Source organism: Ammospiza caudacuta, chromosome 5, assembly GCF_027887145.1.
Source record: "Ammospiza caudacuta isolate bAmmCau1 chromosome 5, bAmmCau1.pri, whole genome shotgun sequence".
Classification (NCBI taxonomy): domain Eukaryota; kingdom Metazoa; phylum Chordata; class Aves; order Passeriformes; family Passerellidae; genus Ammospiza; species Ammospiza caudacuta.
In genome coordinates this window covers 48,667,892-48,692,109 of record NC_080597.1, presented here as the reverse complement: position 1 = coordinate 48,692,109, position 24,218 = coordinate 48,667,892, and the positions used below count along the sequence as shown (strand labels likewise).

The window sequence follows — 24,218 nt, the reverse complement described above, 5'->3', positions numbered from 1 at the left end:
CTGCTTTTACTTAGTTTTGTTTTGACCACTGGAGTGGAAAAAACCGCAAGGTTAGGTCTGTGTATGTTTTCTTACTGATACCTTAGTAATGAGGCCTTACAGCAACTTTAAGTAATTCTAATCTCTTAAGAAATAAATTTTGTAGTAATAAAAGTAATTCTCTTTAGCAGTTATGTAATTTCTTTAAGCTACAAGGAGATGCACCCTTTATGTAAATATTTCTTCTATCAGCCACTAAATCTACCGCAGAAACTGTGGCAGAGAACTTGGGTGATGTGCCTGTATTTACGAAAGTTACTGGTTTCAACAGTGGGTTGAAACTCTTGAACTACTCGTTTTCAGCATTCCTGCAGTATGTCATTAAAAATGTTTGCACATTGCCATTCCTGAAGTCTTCCCCAAATTTGGTCTGCATATGTGTCTGATTTCCCTGTGGCAGATTTTTCTTGACGTCTGCTGTCAAGACAACTGTAGCTAAACCGAGGTGGAAAATGCTGTGGCTCTTCAAGTGTGCTGTTCGACCAAAATCTGCTGCTCCAGACAGGGGGAAAAAAGCAACTAATCAACCCTCATAAATTTGTATTACAGTTGGATAAAACTTTTAATGAAGAATTTTCTACAGAAACTGTATTTTCTGCTAAAATAAAATTTTCAAAAAGGCACTATATTTTTTTAATGTTTAAGGAAAATAGTTTTAAAATGTTGGCTTATAAAAGGGTTTTCCATTACAGCTTCCATAAATCTAGGTCACTGTGGTGCTTTATGGGATTATAGGAGGTATAGTTTGGATAACTCCTGTCTTCATAATTTCTTGTTACCAATTATAACTTTACATTGTAGTGAATCATCTCTGGTAGCAGGATAGTCCACAACACAGCACAGAAGATATTTTTTCAAAATTCAAGTTTGGAACTGAGTTTTTAAACTTATCTTCCATAGAAAATTTTCTGATATCAATGTTTTGCCTCTATTTCAGGGAAAATGAGCATTTAAATAATTAATTCATTAAAAATTGGAAAATTATCTTTTTTTGCCAGCTTAAATGTGCATGTAAAATTAATTGATTTATTCATACATTTTTCAAGCAGCTCTAGGAAGACTTGGCAGGACATTCACTGGCTTGTTAAAAATAGGCACTACCAGGAAGGTGAGGTCCAGTTTAGGCCCTTATGTACCAAGGAGGAGAACTAGTCATCTTTAAGCTATAGACCATTTATAAAATCAGACTTTTAAGCTGCTGCCATATAGGTGACATGTATAATCTGTTAGTGATCTTGGGCAAATACTTTTTACTAACCAATGACTAGAGAATGTAAAAATGTCTTTACCATGAGACACTCTGACAAGTTCTTAGATAACAAATCTATCTGCCATACTTGGCAGCAAGAAAGGCTTAATTGTCTTAACCTGCTTCAAGTGATGCAAACAGTTCATTAACACTGTTGCTTGTATGAAGCATGTCTGTATTTAGTTTTTTATTAAGTTTTTTGCTGTCAGTGGCTTTAAAGCTAGACGTTTTTGTAAATAAAAATGTGGGAAATATCTCTGGGTTTCCTTTCTTGCATTACCAAAAAAATGCTTGCATTACCAAAAAAAACCCATGACCCACCAGTGGGCACATGCATCCCAGAAAGCCAGTCTTACTGTGGGTTGCATCAAAAGATGTGTGGCCAGCAGGTTGAGGAACAGCACCATCAGTAAAGTGTTGATGGTGGATCATAAGAAAGATGGAGAGAGACTTTTTACCAAGGTCTTTAATGACAGGAGAAAGGTCAGCACTTTTAAACTGGAAGTGATTGGATAGAAGGAGGAATTGTTTTTTGATAAGAGCTGTGAAGCACTGGGACAAGTTGCCCAGCAAAGTTGTGCATATCCCATTGTTGGAAGAGTTCAAGGTCAGTTTGGAGGAGGTTTGAGCGACCCGCTAGTGAAAGGTGTCCCCACCCATGGCAGGGGGGTTGAAACCGATGACTTTTAAGCTCCTTTGCAGCCCAAATCATTTTGTGATTCTCTGGTTCTGTGAAACGTTCCCAAATGCCCAACTGCATCTGATCTTTGGTGTACCTTTGCTGTTTTTCATTGGATGGTGAAACCCAGGCTGTCATTTATTGGAAAATAAAAAATGTATAATGCTAAAGATACATAAATTATTTTCTGTCATTAGAATTACTTTGGAATTTATTAATTCCAGAAACATAAGCAACAGACTGAACTGTTCTGAGATAAACACATCAAGTTCCATATCCCATTAGGAAATAAAATTTGACTAGAACTGTACCTTTGTCCTAGTATGTATGGAGCCAATGTTTTTTTTTTTTCCCTGTAGCTTTAGGATTCATTTTAAATGACATCTGTTAAATTGCTCAACTGCATTTGGTACTTTTGTGAGTGAGTGTCTGTCTACAAGGAGTTAAAGTAAATTATTTCTATTTATGTCTGGAAGCTGGAAATGTTAGTGGGAATGTCAGCCCTCCTCATTTTGGCATTCTCTAGAGCAAGGCAAGTGATTCTAGCAGCATGATCTTATTTATCTCTTGTCAGCTCCATGTGGTTTCTTTGGTCTGTCTGTGTCTGGGATATTAATTCATAACAGAATTATTTCCTCCTCAGCCAGGCATTTTTGCAGTGTCAGCATCTCCTGGTTCACAATCCAATGCTTACACTGTAATCCACAGTGTAAGCAGGCCTAAGGCATGGTGACATAAAGAGAAATAATAGAAAACCAAAAGACTGAGATGACAGAACCAAGCCTGTAAATAAAAAATGTAGATAAATATTCAGGAGTTGGAATGCGAATGAAGGAATCAATATCATTTCCCCCACACTTGTGTTAATAAGAGATTTGCACACAGTGCCAATTGCTGTAAAATGCAGTAAAAGAGGGAAAATTCAGTAAAATTACTGTTGTTTTTAGGTCTGCATGAGAAAGTATGTATATTTAATTCCTAAATTACAGTAACTTAAAAGTGCCCTTGAATGATTTGCTGATAAGGATGTTTCAGCAGAGCATATTCAAATGTGTAATGGCCCAAATTTGTAGATATTACATTCTTCATCTAGCAGAAATTTTCTTAAGTATTATTGTTTGAGCCTTCTGTTATATGTTAAAGCTAGTATTTGGTGAAATCAGTCTGTATGCAGTATAACAACAAGGTAATGTGCACTATTAATGACCACCATCTATCTCATATTGAGATTCCTTTTCTTTACTGGATAGTCTCTAGCATTAATGTATCTTAATGAAATGAGGTAAAGGTAGGGTCACCTCATCAGTGAATGTAAATTAAACCAGTCCAGTTGGTACCTATTTATAGCATTTCATGGCCTTGTGCAGAGATTCAGGATTACCTGCTGTAACATTAAATTACTGATAGTCTTTTAGCTCTAGTTTGACAAAAAACTAACATGTAGTAGTAATTCAATTAATACATTCAAAATACTTTTTATGTCAATGAATAAAGTTTTATTTTGAGGCTGCCAATACCAAGTTGAACTACAGCTATACCTATGAATTTAATATTTTATTTGACAACTACTTTCATTAGTGAATCAGTCATGAACAGATACTGTTTAATTTTGATCTTTTGCTTACATGTCTACTTCATTAATTATTAATGTCCTGAATTCTGCATTTTTTTTTATTTTACCCTTTTTGTTGGTCCAGGAATAGGTAGTTTACTATTGGATTGATTAGATTAAAGCCTTTAGAATGGCACTTGTGAATTTAGAAGCCCATATTCAACCTTAGCCCTTTTTGTTCTAATTGGATTTGCTTCTTATTTGCAACTTCCATGACTCTGAAAATGTAAGGAGTCCACTAAAAGGAGAGCCAGCTGAGATGAAACCATGAGCTGTTTAAATTTGTGAATCCAAGGAACTATGCAGCTCTCCTTAGCTGCCCATCTAATCCAGTGTTTGTGTCTTTTGGTTACCTTTGTCTTTCTTCAAGCAAGTCTCTCCATGGAATTCTTGAGACGAATACCTGGTATTACATTTTGCTTTGTCACAATTGATAACATCTACTTAGACATTATTTCTGGTTTTGTATGTTCCTACCATGGGTATATATTGTGAATTGTTCTTAGTTTGTATTGTTTACCTATGTGTGTGAGGAATTTTTATCCTGAGAATAGTCCAGTAATCTGCCAAAGAAAATGCATTCAACTTTCCTTAATAACTTTATATTCACTTTCTGTGAAGCCCTACATATATGACACAAAGTAGTGGAGATCTAGGCCTGTAATGGTTGTAGTTTTGGAACAGTTGTTTTAAAATATTTTTGGTTTTTTGTTTATTCAATTCTGGTTTTGTTCTCTTTTCCTATATGAGTGCTGAGGGCACTCTGCAGACTGTATCACCTAAGCCAGCTGAGAAACATCTGCTGTGTAGTGACTGACAAGAAAAGGCCTCTGTTTCCCCAGAATTATTAGGTTACTTCCAAATAACTGTTTTAACAGAATACTGTGGTTCAGGGAACCATGCTTAATTTAAGTACACACTTTCTGATATAACTAGCTGTAGTGATACACCTGAAGGTAAGTGTTCTGTTATAGCTGACTATAGCAGCCAGCTTGCAGCACATTTATTTCAAAAGCAAAAAGTATATTTCAGTACCTAACTGCTAGTAAAATACCTAAGTTCTCACTTTCTCTCTGGGAGTCACATAGATGTAGGGGCCAGTTATGTATTTCACTACTCCTTACATGCTGTAATGTACTCCTTACATCCTTAATGCAACTTGTATTTGGATCTGTTGTTTCATTGGATCACTGCTGCATATTTTGTCTCAGTACTTGTTCTTATTTGTAATTAATAAACCCATGGAAATACTATAGTTGCTGGAATATTGTTTACTTCAGTTGTGTTATGGTTTTATTAGGACATTGAGTGTAGGCTTCTAAAAGGTTAGAACACAGTTAAAAATATGGTTAGCTTAAAATTGCAAAGCATTATAAAAATTACTGACTCTTGTAACCTGATAATACTAAACAAGCACTGTAAACTTTGAACCTATTTTTAAGATTTCATTGACTTGAAACTGTTCAGTTGAGCTTCTAGATTTATTGACTGTTACCACTTTGGAAGTAAATAATTCTCAGGGGGACCTATTTCAAGGCTGGAATGGATCCAAGATAAAAGCCTTTGGACAGGGGATACACATAAATCCCTGATCTTGTTGGTCAGATTATTTTAGGGAAGCCTAGCAAATTAGTGGTGTGATGCCTTTCAATTCCACTAATGAAATCCTGTCAGAATAAATTAATAAATATCATACTGATATTTTAGGCTATCTTATGTCCATGTAATGCAATTATTTAAAAACTCATTGCACAAACCATTTTATGTGTTGTTGACATTAAATAGTAACCCATAGAGTTACTATGTAACTCAACCTTTCCTGTTAACAGCAGTATTGATTTGGTGAAATGCAGAATTTACAAAGCTATTTTCCAGCAAAGTTGCCTGTATATGACCAAGGTTGCGATCCTACTAACACAAGAACAGTGTGAGTTCTGTACAGGATTGTCCTAAAGGAACTTACATTTTGAGATTTTGAGAAACATTAATTTTGATCATAACAGCTTTTCTATCCAAAATGTTGTAACAAAATCCTATTTTGATTATATCAGTCTGAAATGAGCTTAAATGCCCTTGTGCAGAAGTAATTTATTTATTGCCTTTAATAATTTGTATTTCTTAATGCAATGCAATATTCAGAATTTTAAAAGGAGTGAAAATGAACTGTAGTCAATTTCATTCAAGAAGGAGAGAAGGGAGCAATGCAATTGAACAGAGGTGGCTTGGTCTTGTTTCCATAAAGAACTTGCATAAAATCAGGCTCAGAATGCCTCATACACACTGATGTTAGAAGGTAAGTATGAACATTACTCAGGTTATGTAGATTATAAAATATAATTCAGGTTAAATGTGTGCTTTCTTCATTTTTGGTTTAACTTTACAAATCCACCATTAGTGTGGATCCTCCTTAGATCACCATGTGAGTTGTCTTTATATTGCTCAAGACTGTAAGAATGGCAATTAAGAAAGAGGTGGACCTTCAGAGACTAGTTAATGGCCAACAAACATGTTTGTTTCTAAAACCCATAAACAAACAAAGTAAAAAGCCAAGGCTCTGAAAAACAGTGATAATGATATCTGCTATTAGTATTTCCATTTGCTGTTTGTACTCTGGTAAATCAGTTGTATGCCACTCTAAATATAATTTCCAAATATTTTTTTTTGTTACCACTGCAAGTTCTTCTCCAGTCCGAAGAACTTCATTATAGGAAGCACTTCCCCAGTCAGAAGTTGAACCTTCATGAGTTCAAAAAGTTTTAAAACATTTTTATTAAACCAAAGCATGTTGGCTTATACCACCTACATTCTGATCAGCAGCTTCACTTTGGTATTTCACAGTTTTATCTTCAGGATCTTAGTCTAAAAATTTCTCTGATGGAGACTGGAAGGGTAGAAAATTGGTGTTCCACTGTACTGAAAGTGTTTTGCCCACCTGCAGAGCTTGCATTCCTGCTCTTGAAATGGCAGATTAATCTGGAAAATTGACGATCAACTGTGCTAACTTTTAATCTCTTAACCTTCTCAAAGGTCAGTGCTGGGATAACAGACCAAACCTAAAAGTGTTTTATCCCCCAAACTTCAATCTTAAGTTCTCTGTCCCCTCTTCCTGTTTACGAGTTCATAAATGCCATTGAGTTCCCATCCATAAATCAAAAACTATACTGCTAATCAACGCATAGTTTCAATTAAATTGAAACTCAAATATTATAGACAAAATATTGTTAAAAAGTAGTTTAAAACATGAAGTGTGAAAGAAATTCTCCTCAGGTAGACATCATGCATAAGGACAAAATTATTTAAGCAGCATCTGCAAGGAAGTAGTAGTCAGAGCCTGAAATTAGTACTACAAAACTCAAGAAACATTCCTTTTTCTCCAGCTATAAACTGATCGACTCTAAGAAAAGACTCATGAGTTCGACTAGAGGCCACACAAAGTCTGAAATAGAAATAGATGAGTTCCTCTCTTTCAGCATCACTTCTCTTTTTGGCACTTGCTACACTATTGTTTCATGGCTCTTATTCCAGTAAGCAGTAGTCACTTTCTCACTTGGCCTGCCTTAAACATAAATTTATTTTTGCAGCCATAGTCATCAACTCTTGAAAGAACTACCAATTAATAACAAAGGCCTCTATTGTGGCAAAAACATCCTTGAAGTAAGGTTTGCTGTAGTGCCTGCATTGCCCAGGAGAAGAGGGACTGATAGCAAATCTTTTAATTGCCAGTTTTTTATTAGAGCTGATCTCTTCTGTATCCAGTCAGATTCTTCTGCATTTTTGCACCCCTGCGCAGAAGTACTTCAGGATGTAGTATATTGGATGCAGACCCCATTTTTACCTTATATTTTGTATATATTTTATTCAAGCTGACCACCATTTGAAAATGCATCAGAAAAGTTATTCAAATGTTCTAAACAAACGTTTGGCATCCGTATCTTACAACACTAAGAACAAAAAGTGTCAGCATTTCAAATTTGGCCTGTCAAACAGGTCGTCGTATATTACTTATCTTTCTCATCTTTTGGGAACTTATCCCCAGACTATCCAGGGGAAAAAAATTCTTCTAGTAGCACAGGATCCATTCCACTTTTGACTCTCTCTATGCCCTGGAGGTCATCTGATATTATTGAAAGCTAATATTTGTTCCAAACTGGCACTGCTGGTGGCATCAAGAAAATTCTGTTCTCTTGATTACTTTCTCTCTTGAAGGACTTGAAACACTGACTGTCTCTACAGTCTATTCAGCTTTTAAAGAAACAGGATTGACTTATTTGTCTTACTCCAAAAATAATGTCTTCTCTCTTCATTGTTTTGAAGCAAACTGCTTGTGTTTGTTTAATGAGGGGACGCTTCTGTCACAAAGTTTCCATAAGGGAAAACATGACCTTTTTAAATGAAAACAAATCCCTGATAAGAAGTGCATCTGAAATGTTGCTATTTTGTACCTTGCCAATCTGGCCAAATCATATGGGGTTTCTTTACTTCCCCATTGACTTAAAGAACAATATTTTTTTTGGTTTAATGATCATCTCTTTTGTGGGGAAAAAAAAGGTCTATTTATGTATTTTCTATAAATAAGTTTTTATTTGAGGTTTCAGTTTTATCTCATGGTAGTCATATACCATTTTGTGAGAAAAGGAACCACTGATGACTACATCTTTTTGAGGGACACAAAGAGAAAAGTGTGTAATGATAAGACTCTAAAACAAAGGGCGTTAAGAAAAGTGGTGTAAAACCTTCAGAAAACTTCTGTTGGCTGTTCCTCTGGCAGACTGAAGGTGTGATACCAGCAGAGTTCATGTACTTCTTTTCCAAACACTAACTTATTCTGCTATCTGGAAAAAGCCACATGGCTTGTACTGTCTTCCCACAGGTATCTTTGCGTAGGAAGGAGCACTGTGCTCACTGTCCCAGCCAGCCATACCACTCACTGGATGGATGTGGGGCTGTGCCAGATATTGTCAGCCTGCAACTGATTAGAGAGAACACAAGGTGAAAAAGTATGTTGGAAAAGTAAATGAAAATGTATCATATCCACACCATGATAAGAATCCAGCTGTGCTCCAGAGGACACCAGTATGCTCCTCATCGGGGGCAGGGTTTCTTTCACTCCTGAGGGGTCTGTTAATAAGAAAGAATTCTCTCAGCCCTAGGAAAGCTTCCTGACAATGTAATAAATGCCAAAATCTTGTTTTCCTTTAAGGGGGATAGAAAAATACATACTTAAAAAAATTATAATTGCTCTCTATTTCAGCAGTTCAGTTAAAGACCAAAGCCTGATCAGTGAAGATTTCTTCTTAACTATCCAAAACTATAGCTTTTTATTTATCATTCTGTTAGTCAATTCTTTTTAAACAAGAAGTCTTTGTGGGCTTCTCTGTCCAAAACCAGTTAATGCATTTGGTTGTACTTTCAACTGTGTTTTTCTGTATCTAACAACATGATTACTTCCAAGATGAATGTAATTCATCTGGAATTCTCAGAAATTGAGTGCATTTTTTCATCCGTTCAAAATGCTTATCACAAAAAACCTCCACAAAAACACAGCAGACTAATACACTTCTGACCAAAAAAAAAAAATAAATAAAAAGGAGATATAACTTTTACTTCAAATTTAGATGAATAGTATTTGTCATTCCAAATCTGATCAGTTGAAATGTATTTAAAGTATGCAGAGCATGGAGTAAACTTTTCTTTTGGAGTTCTTGCTCCTGTCAGTCTTCCTGAAATTGGTCATCCAAGCTGCAAAAGAGGGCAGGAATATTTGTAGTATTATCCTAATAAAACCCTAAATAGTCTCCCAAGTGGCCCCTTCAGCACAGCAGTGGCTTTCCTTTGTGCTACTCCTCACCTCTGACCACAGCAGCTGGGGAGGTCGCCAACCTCAGCAACCATTTGGATTGTGCTCTGCTGCTGAGGGAAGGAAGATCTTGACCCTGAGTTGAGCAGGAGTTTGCATTAGGTCATCTCCAGAGTTTTCTTCAGACCTAAATTATTCGTGTGTTCATGAGAAGTATAAAAATAGGAAAATATGTAGTATATATTTGAAGTGTTATTTGTCTGGGTTTTTATTTGCAATAAAGGAGCACCTGTAAAGCAGTTGAGTTCTGGCCAGAAAAGAGTAAAAATTTACCATCTTTAAATGCTGGTGAATGACCCCCTTCCAGTATAATAGGAAGTGTGAAAACCGGATATGAAAAAGTGGAACTGGATTCCTGCAAGGGAAAGATCTCCTGCCAGTTCTGAGATACAATCTTTGGGGAAATTAAAGAGATGACTCAGTGTAATGCACAGTGTGCCTGTACAACCAGTAAATCAAAAGAGACAGTGTCACAATCCATTCTTTTTTCTCTTATCTAGCAGAGGATTTTGTTTTCATTTTCAGTACAGAACAAGAAATGGGATTTAATTCACAAATGTGACAGACTACTGACTGAACAGGCTTCAAACAAATCCAAGAAAATGTTCTTTAAACATTGCAGGCGGTATCTCACAGACATGGTGATACTTATTTTTAGAGATTTTGTAGATTGTCTGCATTGTCATGTAATGTTAAAACTTCTCACTAGGTCAACACATTTATCATAAATATAATTGTGAAGTTTTCTGGTTCATAAATTTTGAACTGAGGATGTAAATGGTATGAACATGCCAGACAGTGGCCAGAAGGGGATGATACAATCTATATGTAAGAATTTAGTACTTCTATCTAGATTAAAAGAAATTGGAAAAGATATAAAAATTAAATTTTATGGAGCAGTTTGGTTTGGTAAATAATTGATATTAGAAAATGAAGAAAATTAATTTAAAAAAATCTCTATAATCTTATTTAACAGTATGTATTTGAGAGATAAATATGATTAATGTAGATACTGGGGATCTCTGAAAGTCCTACCAGGAATTTGGCATTATGATTGTATTTGAAATATTGCTTAGGAATGTTTAAATTAATGCTAAACCAGAGGACTTACTACTTTATCAGTGGTGGACTCCTTTCGTTTGTAGAAAGTCAGTATGAACAGAATATATTGTGGAGGGTTGATTTTGGCTGGCTGCCATTGCAGAAAGAAAATAAAATGGGGAAGATCATGGGTTGAGGTAATGACAGTTTAGTAAAAGTAAAAAGCAAAAGTCACTTGTGGAAGGGAAGAAAAAAAAGAAGAAATTTATTCACCATTTCATGCCAGCAGACAGATGTCCAGTGAATTTCTGGGAATTGGGGAATTGGTACACATGGCAATTCCTTCAGAAGGCAAGCACCATAACCCAAAATATCCCTCCCTTTTATGAGTGAGTGTGATGCATACCGTGTGGAATATCTTTTGAGTCAGTTCAGATCAGGTGCCCCAGCTGTGTCCCTCCAAACTCTTGCCTGTCTGCAGCCGGTTGGCCTTCTGAGTGGTGGGTTGGAGAGACATCCCTGGTGCTGTGCAAGCACTGCTCAGCAATAGCCAAAACATCAGCGTGTTACCAGCACCCCTGGAGCTAGAAATGCGAAGCACAGCACTGCATGGGCTGCAAAATGAAAGAAAAGTCTATCTCAATCAGACCCAATGTGTGTAGCAATGAAGATGTGCAGTATTATGTCTGATATAAAGCTGTATTTAGAATGCATATCCTTTTTTGTTCACGAGAGTGTGTGAAAAAGACATTAAAAAAAAAGGGAAAAAAAGTGAGCAATATATCTGACATATACCTAGAAAATATTTATTTCGGCAAAAAAATATAAGTTTACAGTAAAGTATCTTTAAAAGTTATTTGCAAATAAGATTTAAAAGTCCTGAAATATGATCATTTAATCATACTCTCCTTGTAGTGACTGGTTTCTATTGATGTGGTCTCAAATTACTTTATTGCCATGTACCTTCTTAGTGGTGTGAGCATTGCTGCTTGAAAGTGAGCTGTTTACTATTTCTATCTTCTTCTTTAAAAGACCCAATATTATTGTGTGAGACTTAAAATACTTGGTTTTATTTGAAGAGTTACGTTTGATCTTACCTGCTTCTAAGCATTCTCATGGCTTCAACTGACAGGGAGAATTTTTGCACTGTTGTTCCTGGGCAGAGGGGAGGGTTTAGAATTGCTCTGCCAAGCCTTTCAGCAACCTTCTATTTCTTCCACTCATCAGTGTAGAATACCAGTTTAGTTAGAAAATCTCCCACATAATCAATTTGTAAACTCAGAAAATACTGTAAAATACAGTGATGGTGTTCCTGAAGCTTGGGAGCATTCAAGATAAAGATCTCAAGGTATCCTTATTAATGCCCCCATTTGATTTAGCTAGTAACATGTGGATGATAACATTCAGTCAGTATAAAACTATTTCTGGATGAAATTATCATTGAAAAGTAGCATTGTGAAATGTTTTTCCACATTGAGCATCATTATATGTCTTCTTTTCAACTTGAGATTTAACATAACATTTTATGAAATCCTAGCTGAAGTTTGTTCATTCTTTTAAAGGTTTCATATTGACAATGTTCTGTCATGTAATCTTTTGTATTATTTGGAAATGTATTTTTCAATCTTATGTATAAGGATAATTTTTTTCAGTTAGAATGGTATTTTCCAAACTACATATTTTAACTGAAGTCACTGGCTTTAATTGCAGTTTGGTAAATGTGTAGGCCTATAAGGAATGTTAGACCTTCACTCTAGAAATCTGAACAGTGCTAGTCTCAAAACATAAAAATCCATATTTGGTCATATTTCACAGTTTAAGAATCCAATAAAGATGAGTTTGCACTTAACTAGCTACTTTTACATTTAATGGAACTGTAACCCCCAGAAGATGATTCATCTGATTCAGAGGTGTTCTTGCATGTTAACAAGGTAAGCTAACAGCATCAGTGTGTCATCAGCACTCTTTAGGTCACAAATCTAAACGACAGCACCATATGAGATGCTCTAAAGAAAATTGACTCAATCTCAGCCAAACCCAGTGCAGATGTTTAAGATAAATCTAATGAGTTATGTCTAAAGTGCTTATTCTTCTCCATTGACTCTGAAAGGAAGTGGACTCTACCAGAGAATCCTAGAATTCCCAGCTGAAATTGAGACTTTTATTAAGTCTGTAGCTGAGATGAAACTCAATAGTATTTGTAACTAACTGACCTTAAAAATGTAGCCAAAAGCACCAAAGCTTAGTTTCTGGATGTCAAAAAGGCATGTGCATGCATCTCTATCTCTTTCTATCTCTTTCCATTGTTTGAAGATGTGCTTCTCCTTAGGGAAAGTTAGGAGAATATTCTTTTCAATGAAGTTCAGACCACAAATTCTGTATTTTCTTCATTTGGGTGTCTTATATTGTATTACAAGTGACAGTGGTGGAGTAAAAACCTGACCAATGTGTGGTTCTGATGTGTTTGTCTTCTGATAACTCATGTGCAAGACATTAAAAGAAGACTGTATTGTAAAATGGACAGTCTGCAATAGAGAGCTGTTGATTTTAGGGTAAAATCAATTAAAAACTTCTGTCACTTTTCCCTCTATATTTCAATGATAATTTTATTTAAAATGCTGAGTATTGTAGGGACCAGAAAATAAAACAGTCAATACAATACAGAGCAAAGTTATATCAAGTGTTGGACTGGTATCAACCATTGGATGGTTAAGAAGTCACAGCAAAGGTGTTTGCTTTGGCAGCCAAGGAGTGGAAGAGCAGACTGTGCTCTTTGCTGTGTTTTCCATGTAAAACTCTCTGCTGCAATTACATGCCAGCTCCTGTCAAGTGACTGGCCCTAGACACAGTTGTTCTTTACATACAGTTTTCAAGTAATACAGTAAAGAAACAATCTCAATTTCATAATTTGTACATTGCTTGAAGTCTAGTTCTTTTCCATCTGCTCTGCAATCTGCTACTGATAGTACATCATGAGGGAAGCCAACCAAATCCTCAGACCAGCCCCTGAGTTGTCAAACCTCATTTTCCTTCCATTTCTTCTCAAAGGTACCTGTGAGCATGGTAAAGAATTTTTGTTTAACAACTCTAGTTTCTATATCTCTGTCTGATTTTATAGACTGAAGCAAGACTGATATAAACCAGTCATCTTAAACAGATTCAAAGCCAAATATACATAACTGAATCATGGCATCATAGAAAGATTTGGATTGGAAGTAACCTTATAGATCATCCAGCTGAACACCTATACTGACCAGTGGCATCCATTCTAAAAGTGAAGGAAAGGGAATATTTTTCTTATATGTGAAAGATGATATTTATACAAAAAATATGGAATATCCAGCTTCAGTTTCACCTCACCTAACAGCCTCCTGAAACACATATTTCTTATCCTCTTGTGTCATCATCTTTTCACATTGAGAATGACAGTGAGGTTCAGTTCTCTAACTCTGAAGGGCATTAAACCAGTGTCTCTTGGAATAGGGACTGGATCTCATGTGTACACTGCCATTTAAGTTGCACACCTCTTCTACATTGACAGAATTGAAATTGCTGCATTTTTCAATGGGCCTTGTCTCAAAGGCAGGCATGCAAAGCTGGAAGCTAAATGGCCTGTCCCTGTGGACAGTGAGGAGCAGAACTTCTCATGGCTTGGGAGCTTTACAAGCAAAGTCCCCAGAGTAACTCACACAGCCCTCTAGCCTGTAGAATGATGAGGAGAGGTTTGCAGAATTAAAGTTCTGCTGCCTGGTTTAAAAAAAAGCATGTATAAATAGTTACCAAGCAGTGGTGCTCAGTTACAGAATCGGTCTGTCAGTCTCAGGTGTTCTGCACTGTGCCATGATCCTCTGCACTATAGCCAAGCTGGTTTGCTTCTCAGATTTTTGTGTCTTGGAGATTAGCCTGCTGATCCTCTTGTGGCTGTTACCTCTTTGATATCTTGTCAAGCAAAATCCCTGGTTCAGTGCCTCTTAATTCTCTCTGTTCTGGTGTCATAGGAGAAGTTTTGTCTGTATGTCTAAAGCATGCACTGGGGATGGTCAGGGACTGGATGAATCGCTGTTGTGCTCTCTGTGCTGTTTGCTGGTAGCTGTGCATTATGCCATTCTCATTATCATGTGCCAGTTTTTCAGACAGCAGGTCTTGCTGTCTCTGGGCACCTTCCAGTTCCCCGTGGCTCTGACTTCAATTCCTAACATTAGAAGAATAGCTTTTCAACTGAGTGAATTGCTACCAAGTGTCTCATTTGCCATTCTGTCATTTTAGAGTGACAAATACAGATCAGGAGCTGTATCTGCGGTCTTTTATGTGTGTTTTCAGTTATTCTGACACTCTCTGCCTCTTCTAAATTGACAGTAATGGAAGCTTGTGGTGCCACATCTAAACATATCCTTCTTTGCAGCCTGTGTAAACTCCTGTGCTTTCACTTGTTTGCCAATGTCAAAGCATTTAACTTTGTCAGATGCACCAAGGAAGATGAGTTCCATATGGATATAATCAACTGTTTAAGGGGAAGGCCAGATAACAAAACCACCCCAGAAAAGTGCATATTGGATTGGAGAACATGTATGGACTTTTTGTTACTCGATATAAAAGATACCTGGGCCTCCCCTCCTTTTCAAAGAGCATTAAGTTATCACTCTCTGTGGATGCAGTTCTTGTTGGCTCACTGCAGAATGTGCACTGTGCTCTGTGTGCAGGCCCAGTGCCTTCAGTACTCTAGCAAAGAACCAGCTGAAGCTTAGTTAAGATGCATCAAGCTTCCTAAAGTTGCTTTAAAAGGCAACTAAGACCTCCCCAAAGTGTCTATGCACTCACTGCTGTCCCTGGACACCCAGGGTTCAGTTCAGATGTGCCTGGGTTGTCAGCTATGTCACAGACCTCACAAGGGATGCAGAACTCTTTGGATTATCATCTGGAGATCAAGTTATGTCACTTCACTGGAAATCACTTAGTCACATAGGTTTAACAATGCCTTTTAATATGTGAACATCTTTTTTTTTTGACATGCTAGCCGTCCAGAAGTAATATAAAGCAACTAAATCCTTGACCCAGTCTGATCAAGCTCCATAGAGAGTTTGACTTCCTGGTTTACTCTTACATTTAAGTGTCTCTATTCAAGCTAAAACCCTTTCTTAGATCCTGTGATGTTCAAGAAAGCACCATCTCAGCACTGAGTCTCAGTCATGACATTTTTTCCAGTGCTTGGAACAGTATTAGCACCACAGTGACTTGTGCATCTTAATCCAATGTAAAATTTAAAACCTTCCGTTTGCTTTCACACTTTGTCATTTTAACAGTGCTATCCTTCTTTGAGAAAATGCTCTGACAACTTCCTTTGAATAAAATCTCCAGGCTAGCGTGGTTGTCTTCCCCTTTATCCATTCTGTGCACACAGCTGCTGACTCCAGAAACTGTTCAAATACACTGGGCTATGTGTCTTTTTACTGACTCATTAACATACCTTTTGCATCAACATGGATGTACACAGTTACTTATGATTTTTTTAAAATGTGTTTAGAGTTGTATTTATCAGTCTCCTTTGTCTTTCGATCCCTCTCTTTTGCTCTGTTCTGTTAAAATGTTGCTCTACCTTCTTTAGACTTTGGCCTGCCAAGAGCAGTTTCCCTGGAGCTGCAGCTTCCAGTGTTACTGTGAAAGGCTCCCAAATCCCAGTCACAAATTTGTCCTTTATCTATAATATTCACAAGTATTGGCTCCTCAGACTGTAATTATTTACACTTATCCTGTCTGTCTCAGAAGAGCTTTCTTACCCTGGGCTTTAACCGCGGTGTTTTTTCCCTTGGTGTTTCCTTGGGTTGTGATGCTCATGCAATCTGCTGGTGCCTTGCTTCAGTACACATATGGGGAAGCAAACAGAAGCCTTTTGAAAAACTATAGAAAATCTGGGCTGGCCATGACTCTTAACTGGAACCCAGCAGACCTTAATGCTCCTGCAAGGTGCAGACATGGGTCCTAGCCAGGAATAAGACTAAATAATTAAAGAAAACTACTCTAATCGCTAGCTAAAGCTAGAAGAATGTGAGAATTTTCCACAACAGAATTAATTTTACTTTTGGTACTGTTATAATATGTACCCTGCTAGTATCATCAGGAAAGCATGTCTTTTCTGAAAATGTCAAGTGCTCTTATTCCTATTTAAACTAAAACCTGAAAATGAAAACCAGAGGGTTAGGTTTCTTTTTTTTTAATTCATTTTAAGCAGCCCCAGATCCCTATTTTAAAATAGTCAATTTCTCTTTGTGTTTTGAAAGAAAAATAATACTGCAGAGAGAATAAAAGACAGAGGGTGCAATGCTAACAGTTAATGAAATAGTGATGTATTTCATTACTGTTTCTAATAAGATGACAATGCTAAAAATATTCTTCCTGTTCATAAAAAGTTGTAGCTGTATTTTAATCAGTAAATGCACTTAAACCATGCACAGTTTATATTCCTAACAGTTTCTTTATAATAATATGCTATTTTGACACTAGGTGAAGGTTTGTCAATTTGCATATTTAATTCAGGCATTAATTACTTGTAGACTGAAATGCCCAATTTATACTAGGCTTCTTTGATGTTTTCATGTTCTAAATGACAGTAAGAGCTGTTGGGAGGATGTGATGGTTTCAAGGCCTTTCTGTGTATTTAAGTATTGTATCCAGTTCATTCAACCTTATTATAAGCCTTCTGGTACTTCTAGCATTCATAAAAACAAGTGATTACACTGAGAATTTCAATTTCCATTAAAAAGAATCTCTTATGTCTGGGTTGATTTCTCTTCTGCTAGCTAATACCTGCATTCAGGGATCAGTGACCTCTCAGCCTTTTTGGTTAACCAGGCTGCTGGACAGGGTGGCTGTGGCCAGCCTGCTCTATGTGCAGGGCTATAGGAATGGCCCAAGTGGCCCATTTTCTGGGGATGTTGTGCAAGTGTTTTCTTATTGTACACCTGTGTAATGCAAATGAGAATGTGCAGTGCACATAAGAAAAGGTGAGAACCCTGGGGTTTTGTATGTGTCTCCCAGTGATGGAAATGACTAAGATATGCTTTGCATTTGAAGGCCATTCCTTACAAGTGACACTTATTGCCATGCCTTCTTTGTGAACAAGACATCTTTTTAAGGAATGCAGACTTGATAGTTTTCTGCCTTCACAGATGCTACAAGAATGGCATGTCCAAGCTACAGAAAAAAAGGAATTCCAAATATTTTCCAGTTCTGAAGATTCTAGGAGAATATATCTGGGAGGATTGTGCTTGCCTGTTTTCAGTCTTCCTTTGTTTCTGCTGTTGCCCTCTCTTGGAGACAGAACATTGAAGCTGGGAGACTTTAGGCTGACCCGATGTTCACAGGAATGCATCCTTATTTGTAACATGATGAATTTAGGATACTGATGATCTCTGAACTACATGGAATACTGTTAAAATAGTTTGGATTTTTTTTTCCAGCAGAAAATCAGAGCCAGCATTTATATGCTGTTCAACAGAAAAAATAAACAGATGGCATTTTTTTTAGTGACATACCAGCTGAAAGGTCACAATATGTATAATGAAAAGGGCTATTACACTAGGACATTTTTCATGTGTCATGAAACTATTCACTGACAATAATATTTCTGCTCTACAGCATATTAAATTTTCTCTAAGAAATTATACTATGCTATGCATGGATTAGTGCTAGCAAGACCTTCTATCTTGATTGGATATTTAGATTTTAACAGAACTGGCCCAGAGAGTGGAATCAGTTTGCACCGATCCAATTGCAGAGGTAGGGTCTGTATAGCTCCTAGACCTTGCAATATTTGGTATGTAACAATGGTAAGATTTGAATAATGGATAGCACAGTGTTCAAGGACACTTTTACATGTAATTGCGTCTCTTATGCACACTCCTAAATAGGCATAACAATACATAAAAATGTTTACAAGCATCTTGAAAGCAAAGGCATCACTTGTAAAGTTAAAATACAACTGCCATTCATATTCATTATCATCATATTAGCTCTTGAGGAGAGTTGCCTCTTCTTGACCACTACAAAAGTCTTTTAGAAAGGGATAACAGTATGTTAAAATATATGTTTTTTCAGAAAGGTTTTAATCTGGAACAAGTAACTTTACCTTCTTAATTGTCCTTATAGCATCTTGGTGAACTTGAAGTCGATTTCCAATTGAGGTTGTAAGTCTATCTCATTATTTAAGCAAAATGGAAATACTTCTTTTGGATTTAAGTAAATATATCTGTGAAAATAAATTGTATAAATCTAGAAACAGTGGCATCCCACTGAAATTTTACAAAACTTGCTTACGCTGATGTGTTAAAAACATGGTTGCATCACTGATACAGTGAAAAGTCAAGCAGCTCAATTATCTTTTTAAAGATACCTTAAAGATTTTTATTTTTCTCCATGAAGATTTCACAAAGTCACGGATTTGAAAAATTGTAATTCTGTTTGTATAAAGGAAAAAGATAAAAAAGCATAAATCATTTTCTGCTTCCAGAAGCTTTACATAATCCTAAAATCTTTGCCAACTGTTATTTTAGCACCTTCAAAAGAGACATGGACTTCAAAATCAGATTCACATTGCATTTCTAATTGAAATCGACCCATATGGGTTCAGTTCTATGTCAAGACTCAGATTCTAGCAGAAAAGTTATTATGGAAGCAATGGGAAATCTTTCACAGATAATCATAAATTTTGTCACTAATCCAAGTTCTTTGTAACCACATTGAGCAAATATGTATATCTTATGTTTGTGTTCTTGTTTTCACAGTGCATACATTATAACAGACTTCATGGGCATCAGGAATGAAAATTTTATGAAGGTAGCTGCAGTTGGGACTTGGATGGGAGATTTTGTCACAGCATGGATGGTAAGAAACATAATTACATTTTAAAAGGAAAGAAATATGTTTGTTGCTTTCAAGAGAAAGAGGAGAAGAGAGAAAACTCAATTTCTCTAACTCAAGTGTTTCAACCCAGAAATGTAAAAAGTTAACAAATGCATAATGGCAGGTATTCAATTGACAGTCCAGAGGAGTTTCAGTTAAAATGTATCGGGGAGATTTTTTTTTTCTGTGGGTGGGAGTTTTGCCATTGGCTTCTGCATGGTGGCTGTCCTTTGTTATGAAGTAGCATCACAACTTGCTATCCCATGAAACAGTGAGTAACAGCTAAGGATAAATAATTTTAATGAAAAGAATTAGAAGAAAAATTAAACTGAAAGACATGATAGAGAAAAATTGAATGAGAGGAGGAAAGCAAGCCAGTTACATGCCAGGATTTGAAAGTAGTCTGATCCGACTGATTCATTTTGATCTAATTTAGGACTTAGAAAAATAAAATTTTCACTTGGATTATACTTCTTACAAAAGCATCTTCTATGTGCAAGCCAAAGATCAGCTTAGTGAAAGAGAACCAGAAAATGACAGCTGATTTTTGGGAACAAAATAAAGCATCTGCACATTTTAATTGTTCAGAAAAAGCATTTCTTAAACACAAAGTGATAAAAAGTGAATTTGTTTTTTAAGATTAGGTTTTTAAGATTTGCAGAGGTAAGATTTTTAGCAATTGGATTTTAACAATGTCTTCTACCCTTCATATTTGGAACATACTGTACAACAGAACGAAGGGAAAAAAAAAGCATCAAGGGTTTTTCAGGATGTTGTTCAGTATGTGTCTGTGGTTTGTCCAAGACAAACTGTACTCTGTGAAATGGTGGCCATGAAAAGCAAGTGCAGAGAAAATAATTTGTATATGCTTTACAGTAAGGACATCACAGAATTGGTTCCTTGACTAATGTTGACAATTAATGTTGGACTTCTTCTGAATTGGTAATAAATTTCATGGATACTTCTGAATACCTTTAGCTTGCTTTTTTCTCATGGGCTTCCACACCTTTATTCCACTATCCAAGAAGAGATGATGCATAAACTAAGCTGAACTGAGAGAGATCATGTACATCCTACATATGTGACTTAGGGCTCCAGTGATAGATTAAAGACAAATTGTTCTACATTAGGTAATGTGGGTTTTTTTCAGTCTCTCTTTTCTTGTTTCCATTTAAAAAACCTCCTGTTTTGTGCAACATTGTATAAAGCATGGAAAGAGTTGATTCAAAAGGCATAATCCTGATCATTTTCTGGGTACTCAAAGCCCTCTCAGCTCTCTTCAACAGCAGAGTCACAACTGGATTGTGCCACAGCAGATTCCTGTGGCAGATGGAGGTATCACTGAAGAGTGGGAGAGAGACTAGGAGAAACGACAGAAGTGGTTTGATTAGAGGAGACTGTTTAAATTAGTCTGATTCTATTAATTTTCAGGAAGAGTAGAGAACATGGGATTGGAGGGTCAATGTGTTTTAGGACATGCTTTGATTGCATGAGGAGAATTAAGAGGTGTAGGGATTTATGCTTAGGTCTTCAGGGCAAAAGAGAATAGTGATATTGCTTCTGCAATACAAATCTCTTGGCAAGGTACATCAACCATGCAATGGAAATGTCAGTGTTCAAGGGCAGCTAGGCCTGGGAGCATCAAACAAAACTACTACAATTTCAAGGTCTCTACCTCAATTAGTAAAAGATGAGATTGGATATGTATGTTGGTGCATGGATGTGTACATTGGCACAAGTCATCTTCCATGGCATCTAATATAAGCAATCCATCTTATTCTATATGAACAGAAATTGCTGTGTTATTTATATTTGAATTTACTTGACCTTCTGCTTGTAAAGCCCAGTGTGGAATTGATGTCAAAGTAATATGAGTCTTTCTGTGGTATTATATTTTATGAAGTTTCCTCATCCTGTTTTGAAACAGAAAAGAAAAAAACCTATAAAGGAACCTTTGCATATCTTCCCATTCACAGCAGTGTTTATATTTTCTAATGTTTAAGAAGTTTTTTTATGTATGGAGTCCATCCATAGACTCTAAATCAGAAGATAAATGTGGAGATGTAGCCTTCACTTCACTGTGTTTGAACCATACTGGAATTAGGATCTTATTCCTTATTTCATTGGAAACTTTGGGAAGAAGCAGAAATAAAATGGATGGAATTCCATTTTAAAAATGAATATTCAATACACAATACTGTTAAATCACTTTCCTGATTTAATGACTCTCCCCAAGACAGGAGTGACTTATTAAATCAGGAAAGTGATTAAAATGGGAAAATATGTTTTGGATTGAAAAGGCAGAAGTAAGACTTTCTCCTCAACACTTCCTAGCTGACTGACTAGTTTTGTGACAGGATCTGTCACAAAATCAGCAATATTATTTCCATTGTGTGTAATGAGAATGGGGCCATGCTACGGGCGCACTGAACCTTCTCCTTTGTACCTCTGGACAGGAGCATCTGCTACTAATAAACATCTTTGCTGAAATCTGTAGTAAGTGTTAGATATTCTGAAGGCTGTGAAGTCTGTTCAGTACACTGACTGTCTCTGCACTTTTCCCTCTTTGAAGCCATGGAAGTATATCTTGCAATCTTGTACCTGCTTTGACATGCCCTCCTGCTCCCATAAAAAGTCCATTGTCCTCATGGAGACTGCTTTTGAGGCAGACACTACAGATTTTTGCACAGTAGGACACCTTGGAAGAAAGGCTGGATTCCACTCAGACAAATCTATAAACTAGCAATTACAGCTGCCTTCTGGGAGAGTGCAAGCAAGCTGAGGAGGGAGCTGATTTGAGGGCAGAATCTCTGATGATTATGGTGGCCTCTCTGTGAAGATGAGCAACCTGCTGCAGCTGTGTTTTTGTGAGGGACACAGTCCTGGGCGTGTGGAGTAAGGCATGCTCAGAGGATAGCTGCAGGAATTAGTGAGTGGCACTGAAAAGTGACACAGAGAGCAGGGTAGTATTGGCTTTCACACTGTCAAAACTGTTCCCTTTTGGTGGTGGCTTTTTGGTCTCCACAAAGATTGACCGCGAGCTGTGAACTATACTCGTACACATGGCAAGCTTTGCATTAAAGACATATTGCTGCCTACAAACCCTACATACATGTGAAAGAGGCTAAACAGTTTAGAAGTTTGTTATACCTTTCTTAGACATTGCTTGCTAGAATTATCAGAATCTGAAGCAGTTGTCTTCAGCCAGTGTCTGATCTCTATGAATATACCAGGCTGATCCTCCTGACAAGGGATCCTATTCCTATTTACCTTCTTTCTGAATGGCAATTTAGTTGAGATTCTCTTTTCCTATGTTAATTGCTAGGGAGAACTGGGAATATTTGAGGAATCACTGAACAGCAGAGACTATGTGCTCCTGTTCTCAGAAACAATGATAAGCTCTAGGGATGGTTTAGTACATTATTCATCAAACTAGTGTTTACCAAAGATGTATCAGCATATTCTTTTTAAAAAGAAAAGCCATTAATTTCCTCATCACTGTGCTTTAGCAGAGCACTTGCCACAATGAGTGTGAACTGAATCATTGTAGCAATTCCTGGCTGTTCTTTTTGACACCTTTGCTTGACTTCAGTTGGACTTCTGCCTTGTGTGGGACGATGAAGAATTCTGGGACTGTTTCTCTTTCATCATCTTAGCAGATGAATTAGTAGGAAGTTAGGAAGCAGTACTTCCAGCATAGATGGCAGAGTGAGAGATCACTATTGTTCTGCTAATCCAGTGCTGACTAAGACACATCGTATCTGGATGGATGGATGGATGAATGGATGGATGGATGGATGGATGGATGGATGGATGGATGGATGGATGGATATGGAGGTAAAGACCTTCTGCCTAAGACTTCTTGTCAGGACACAGTACTGGGATTTCAAAAGGTTAGTACTGAGTAGTGAATCTACACCTCCCTTTCTTTATTAGGGGAACTGGATAATGACTCCCATATACACAAGTTGCCTGGGCTTCTTTGAAGTCTTTTAGGGGAAAGAGTCACTTCATTGGGTGGCATTCTGAAATACAACTTTTGGTGGGCTGCTCCTCCCCTTGATAAAGATTATCTGATTTTATGCAAGAAGGATTTTCTGTTCTCTGAGATTATCAGCATTAGCTGTAAAAGTTCCAGTTTTTCAGCCTTATAATTCCAGGGGAAAACCTCACACCATTTTGTGTTCTGACTTTGCTGGTTGTGAAAGAAATAGATTTTCTCAATTTTTTTTTAAATTCACATTCCTCTGTTAAACATTTTTGTCTTCATCCTCTGGTGAAGAAACTTTCTGTATTCTTGCATTTTATGTGATTAACGTGTCTTACCTAGGCAGTCACAGTGTAACCAGTAGAGGGGTCTGTGGCTAGTTTGTAAAGAATACTTTAAAGGGCTGAAACCTTCCTTGAGATTCTAAATGCTATGAACATCAATTGTTGACAGGTTTAAGTTCATAGTTACTGCCGTACAAGGACACAGTAAATCTGTAGAGTCCTAAACCAGAATGTTTTTCTGTCACATGCACCATATTAGATCTTGAGCTACAACTGTAAAAAAGCCCAGTTCCTCCACCTGGTCAGACCAAAATCTACCCAGGCTAGTATCTTACCTCAAACTATGACTATAAGCAGAAGCCAAACAGGACAGTAAGAATAAGCCAAAAGTATGTGGCAGGGTCCTCTAACGCTCTCCTGAAATGCGTGCAATTTTGTGTACATAATGACTCTTGATCTTAGAATTGTTTTGGTCTTTTTGTAACACTTTGCATTCAACTACAAAGAATTTAATCTGCCAATTTATTGCCTAGGGACTTTCTTCCATAAGCACCTTGCCTAATTCTTCACATCC

General features: G+C 36.8%; 1 protein-coding gene across 2 annotated transcripts in view; it reads left to right on the top strand.

Moving 5' to 3' along the window:
• The window catches only part of TMEM117 (transmembrane protein 117), a 177,402-nt gene that overhangs the window by 52,573 nt on the left and 100,611 nt on the right, over positions 1-24,218 (top strand). For both annotated transcript variants that reach the window (XM_058805468.1, XM_058805467.1), the window contains exon 4: positions 19,255-19,354. In XM_058805468.1, coding sequence (XP_058661451.1) covers positions 19,255-19,354 — 100 coding nt within the window. The remainder of the gene's footprint in view (positions 1-19,254; positions 19,355-24,218) is intronic.